The 6,240-nt window shown below is 34.7% G+C and overlaps 1 protein-coding gene across 2 annotated transcripts in view; it reads right to left on the reverse strand.

Moving 5' to 3' along the window:
• LOC106463637 (polymerase delta-interacting protein 2-like) overlaps nt 1–6,240 on the reverse strand; it is a 40,452-nt gene that overhangs the window by 24,640 nt on the left and 9,572 nt on the right. For both annotated transcript variants that reach the window (XM_022391180.1, XM_013923685.2), the window contains exon 4: nt 3,824–3,932. In XM_022391180.1, the coding sequence (XP_022246888.1) occupies nt 3,824–3,932 (109 nt within the window). The remainder of the gene's footprint in view (nt 1–3,823; nt 3,933–6,240) is intronic.

Below are 6,240 nucleotides of genomic sequence, written 5' to 3' on the forward strand. Positions count from 1 at the left end.
AGGAATATCCAAAAGTTAATTGTAAACACACCAAAGTAGTACGTCACTCAGTCATGTTTTACATAAATGGAGTAAAAAAAGAAAACATAAAAGTAATTCTATTCAGAAACTTAATAAATAATTTTAAAGACGTAATCAATAAATGAAAAAGATTAATAACGAATTCACTATTAAGTCCCCAGTATAAAATGGCATTTGGTCACTATGTTTAGTACTCAGTAAAAAAAATGTCATTTGATTGCTATGTTAATTCCCAGTAAAAACAATTGTCATTTTTAGGCCTGAGCAGTAATTTCATCTTCAGATTAAAAAGAGTAATGATACAAAACTGGTTGTTTGCAATGTAACAAGCATCTTTACAATAAGTAATTTTTCTAAGAATGAAAGTTATTATTTTTCTATACTGAAAGTATCTTTCAGATAACTACTCACATGTAGAACTATTCTTATTTAGTGCTACCCTCTATTGGCAAATATTTTGAACTCCCACGTACCCCACGATCAACGTGGTTCAACTGCAACACGCATGTAAATCATCATGTAACAACTTTCCATCAATAGGAGTGCAACACACCCGTCTGATGCATGTAACTCCCTCAATTGGATTCTACCAAACTATCACTTCGAGATTAGACGGAAAAGAAAATACTAATTTTCAGTGGAAAGGAAGGGTGGGACGTGTGAGAGGAGAAAAGTACCTATCAGAAATATATTTTCAGTATAGGAAAATATTTAATTCTGATATAGTATATTATCTCCACTCACATGTATAGCTAGAATCTCACATTGAATGGGTGGAGGGACCGGTGCAAGGGACAGAAATAAGTATCAATCGAAAGTGTCCAAAAAACACCAATGAAGTGTCCCCATTGGGAGAGGAACACACATGGGAGACCACACCACTTCTGTACAAGGTATATTCTGAGCCCAGTGTGTAAATAGATGTCACACACATGGATGAAAAGTGGGAGGAGCACAAACAAAAAGAAGAGAAAAACCTGGTGAGTTCGATTCCGAACAACAATATACCAGAATTTCAATCCCGGTAAAGAAAGACTGTACAAGAACCATCTACAGACAGGAGTGTGGGGGAAAGCTAAAATGGATAGGCTCCAAGGTGTAGAGTGGCTAGGGCATGACAGACCGTATGCAGCCAATCAATTTCAGTCCAAAACCAAACAGCATCAGAATTACAACAAGCAACCCGTGGTAGGTGGGCTTGAACCAAAGGAATAAGGGCTTCCATAGAAGCCCAAGTCCTCAAAAGTGACAGAACCTCTCGTGCAGAAACCAAGGAAGCAGTAAATGCATGGAGAACTTAAAGTACTATCGAGCAGAGAAGAAGTGGAGAAAGTTGGGCCATAATGATGTGAGTGTTGAAAAATACACTCAAGTAGATAAGATAGTGGGTAGGCAAAACGAAAACTTCACCAACTCTAGAATCCAGCCAACACAAGTTGCTCCTGTCAACAGCAGATCTGTATGTGTTGAGAAGATTCCAGTTCGGAATAAGCTAACAGGAGCCAGTCATCCATGTAGTGGTGTAAACTCAACCTTAAAGTTGTGCCTTAACAACCCAATAAAATACATACAATGCTGAAGCAAGCCCAAAAGACTAGGTGCAAAACTGATACACAACCCCATAGTGGAAAAATCAAAGATAGCACCTAAATTTATGAGAAATATCAATGTGGAGATAAGCATTTGAAAAATATATCTTGGTCATCCATAGTCCTTGAGAAAAAAACCCTAAGTATGATAAAGGAATCCATGGATAATTGGGGAAGATCCAAAAATTTGTTGAAGCAGGACAGATGGATCACAGGACTAAAAACCTGGAGAAGGTTGACTGACAGGCTCAGTAGCTCTCAATGACAGAAGGGTCAGCACAACCTTGGATAGACACAGTTAACAGGAAGGATATCGATACAGGAGACAAACATGGAGGGGAAAGGAAAATTATGAAAAAATGCTTCTGACAAAACTTGGTTCACCCAAAAAATCAGTAGTGAATAACTGCCACAGAACAAAATTGGCCAAATGAACCCCCACCGAAAACCACCTGATAGTCACTGGAACTGCTGGCAACGATGAACTCAACATCGAGACCCAGGACAAAATTTCAAATCCCTTGTGGTAAGAACTGGTAAAGGACGGGAGGTTGCAGGATGAGAAACAGTTATGGGAGAGGTAATGGTATCAGAATGAGATAAACAAGCAACCAATGATGAAAGGGTTGAATGTGGACTTACGGAGTCCACACATGATTCCAAAAACTCTGGAAAATCTCTAAAAACAAACCTATAGAGAAAGGGAGTCATCTGGAAGTCATGAAGATAAAGGGAAGGTAGATGAACCTGTGGAAAGAAAATGTCCTTCCCAATAAGATCCCAACAGCAATGAAACTATGAGGGAAGGGACAGGGCAGAAGAGGACAATAGCACCAAGGAGAAGTGAGAAGTGAAAATGTATCCCCTGAAAACCCGACAGGAGATCAGTGGAGTGATTCAGAAAGGAGGTGTATGTTGGACAAGTACTGTAGGAGAGCTGTAAGGGTAAGATGAAGGTGGGAAAATGGATGTGAGAAAATGTATAGGATTATCAGGGACAAACCCCCCCCCCCCCCCCCCATACTGTCAAAAGTGACTCCACTGGGAATTGAGAAAGGGTTGATCAGCTTGCTGATAAGCCAAAGCATAATGACCAGAAGTCCATGAAGGATGAGGCACATGTCAACACCAGCCCTCAACTGAGAAACAAAATGCTTAGCATGAAGGAGGAAAAACAAGGAACTCCAATGTAAAAAAGGAAGGAACAGTATCATATGAAAACAGTGAAAATGGAGAAATCATATCCAAAAAGTATCATATGAAAACAGTAAAAATGGAGAAATCATAACCAAAAAGGCAGAGTTAGCCATAGTAGATTTCGTAAGAGATGCATGGGAAGTCACAGCAGAGTTATGAGGAAGAAAAAGGCTGTCAAAATCTTCCTCACCATGAATGGGTTTAGACGATGCAGGAGGAATCCAAATATTGTCGGGAGAAAAAGGAAGCTCATATAATGATCAATCTCCCCAAAAACAATGGTCGAAAAATCCTAAGTCAAGACCTATAGACCTGAAGTCAGTAATGGCACTCGAAGTAGCGGTAATAATATCAGAAGTTGTAAAATATAAACTTCAGAATTCATCTTAAATCATGAAGAAGTCGAAAATGACAAAAATCAATAAACAAAAATATGTTATTCTGACAAACTACTACAGAAAAACTAAGAGTAGAAAAGGAATAAATCAAGTAAATCACTACTTTGCAAAAAAGAAAAAATTAAATGAACACATGAAAAGAGCACAACTGAAAAACGCCTGCACTTGATCACTGCCTAACAAGAAATGATAGTTTGGTAGAATCGAATAGTCACATGTGTCAGGCAGGTGTGTCTCACTCCTACTGGTGGAAGGTTGCCACATAATTTACATGCGAGATGCAGTTGAACCACGTTGATTTGGGGTATGTGGGAGTTCAAGGCTTGTGGCATGCAAAAAATTTTTGTATATAGAAGGCACCACTGAATGAGAATAGCTATACATGTGAGAGGGAGTAATGTACCGTATCGAAAACATATAGCAAATACAATTTTTTTTAACAAAACTTAATAACCTTAATGGCAGGCTCAAAACATTTTAAGTATTTAAGAATAATTTCATGAAGCTCTGTCATTTTGTAAAAGGCAAACAAAAAAGTTTAGAGTTTAGAATAACCAAGATATAAATTTATTTTGTTTACTGTGTTACACTCATAACAAGTTGATCAAAGTCACTCACCACAAATGGACAGTCTCTGGAATCAATCAATACTTGGTAGTATGTGTGGGTGTGGCCTTTCACTTCCCGGCCCATGTGATTAAACCCAGAACTTCCTTCCTCCATTGTTCTGGGTGCAAAAAGTATCCAAAATTTTTTAATGAATCTCCCTCAAATGAGAATTTTCATCACATAAAGTCAAAGTTGCAAATATAAAAACTAAAGTACCATATTACATTACACGTCTGTGACCACATTAGAAGTCTATTTATGGTTGGTAGGATGTTTAAACAGTACTTTCTGGTGTGAAACATAAGACATTAGTACAAACTGCCGGAGCTCATTACCATAAATACTGACATGTCATCCAGAGATAACCTGTATATTTACTTGCATAAAAATATATAATAGCAGGAATGAAAATATGCTAGAGCTAAAAATCCTGAAAGTAGAGCTCTGGTGAGAGTTTCCAGTGAATTAACTGTATTTTAAAAGATGTTGGAATTCAATCTCATTAAAACTGTTATATTTTAATATTATTTATAATACCAAACAATCTGTCTTTTTTAAACTGAAATATCTGTTACAAACAACAAGCAACTATATACATATTAGTTTATAAGTCTACAAACAACTAATAACTTTCAGAATATTAACCTCCACACAGATGTTTGTCAATTCACCATTATAGTTATCAATTCTAAAATGTATTCTCTTGACTGCCAATACAAATTAGAAATCTACACTATCATTAGTACAGCTTAACATTATGTCTAATGTAAGCAATAAATAGACTATCTAATTTGAGACATGACAGACTTTTAGTGCCTCATCTAACTTGTGTATAATTAACAAAATTATATATTCATGGCTTATTTTCTATATAAAATAATATACAGCAAGACTAGTATGTGCTTTTTTTTAAATGAATTCAATTACTCTGAAAAACTCTGCATTCTTAAACATTCTTTCCAGTGTTATTACATGACAAAAATCTATAAAATCAACTATCTTGTGCTTGGATTGGTGCATCCCACCTTAAAGGCAAAACTGTACTATGGAATTTAAAATATGTAGAAAATAAACCTGTAGTCAAATAAATGTTCTTCCACACATTACAAAAAACTTTGTAAAGGTTGATATTTATTCAATAAAATAGTTTTTTTTCATTTAAATTCATACACACAAAAAATTCAAATCATAAATTTTGATTTCACTACACTTTGAATGAAAACATTAGTGTTCATCATTTTTCTGATTTTTTTACTGAACATAATACAGCATTTCCCTTCTCCTTAGGAGAAAGTCTAAATAGCTTGCAACAAAATAGCTAATTTAAACCTTATAACTTTAATACAAGTGTAGTTTTATCAGTTTCAGTCAACCACTGTTTCTCAATTGTGATGGTGTGACATAGCTGAATATATCTCAGCTTTAATAAGTCATAGACCAGAAATATAGTCATTATAATGAGTAATTAACTTTACATTTTGTACTTCAGAGAGTAGAGGTAAATAAATTACAGAAGTGGGAAGACCTAGGTTCAAAAGGTAATAAAGCAATAAAATTAAGCATAAACAGATGTAGACTGTTACTAACCTTAAGCTATTTACAATAAACAATTATAGTTTTCTGTTACAATCTGCAATCGTTTTAGAAAGAAAAAGGGGAATTTAGAATTTGTATTTTTTATGGTAGTTACCAGGTTCGTCAAATCAACCAAGTCCATATAGGGTTAGAGAAAATAACGGAAAATATAAAGTTTTATCAAAAAAATTGTTTGATATTTATTTAGGAGGTTTTAGAGTTACGCAAATAAAGTTTGAAAATTTTCAGATTAAGAAAAGTATTTTTAATTTTAACTTGAAAATCACTTGGCACTCAGAGCAGTCAACACTGATTCCATATATTCATGGACAAATCTTTAGTAAAAATACTTAATTAAAAAAATCTGATTTTTCATGTACAAAAGATCTGTAATGCTTACTGAAGGCTTGCAGATTTGTTGAACATACACAAAATGTATTAAAGTTATAGTATGGAAACTCTAACGGTTATTTTGTGGTTACAAGATAGGTTATATCACTGACTCCATATGGAAAGAGTTAAGTGATAATGAATTATTTGGCCAATGTTTCAGTCACACAACCTTCACTGTGTCCTGACGAAAATCATTTGACTGAAATGGTGACCATGTAAATATTTTTTCCTTGAAGCTATTTAAGATTTATCACATTGCAGATGCATTTTCATGTTTTTTATATACATCTTAATAGCCTAACTTTGAAATCCATAAGACAGGTTTTATGATTTTTCAAACCACATACCGTATTTTTCGGAATATAAGATGCACCCTTATTTTGAAAACAAAGTTTTGGGGAAAAAAAGCTACAGTCACATTTGAAAGATTTTTATTGAACAAAAATTCAATTTTATAC

This window comes from Limulus polyphemus, unplaced genomic scaffold (genome assembly GCF_000517525.1).
Source record: "Limulus polyphemus unplaced genomic scaffold, Limulus_polyphemus-2.1.2 Scaffold1450, whole genome shotgun sequence".
NCBI classification, from domain to species: Eukaryota; Metazoa; Arthropoda; class Merostomata; order Xiphosura; family Limulidae; genus Limulus; species Limulus polyphemus.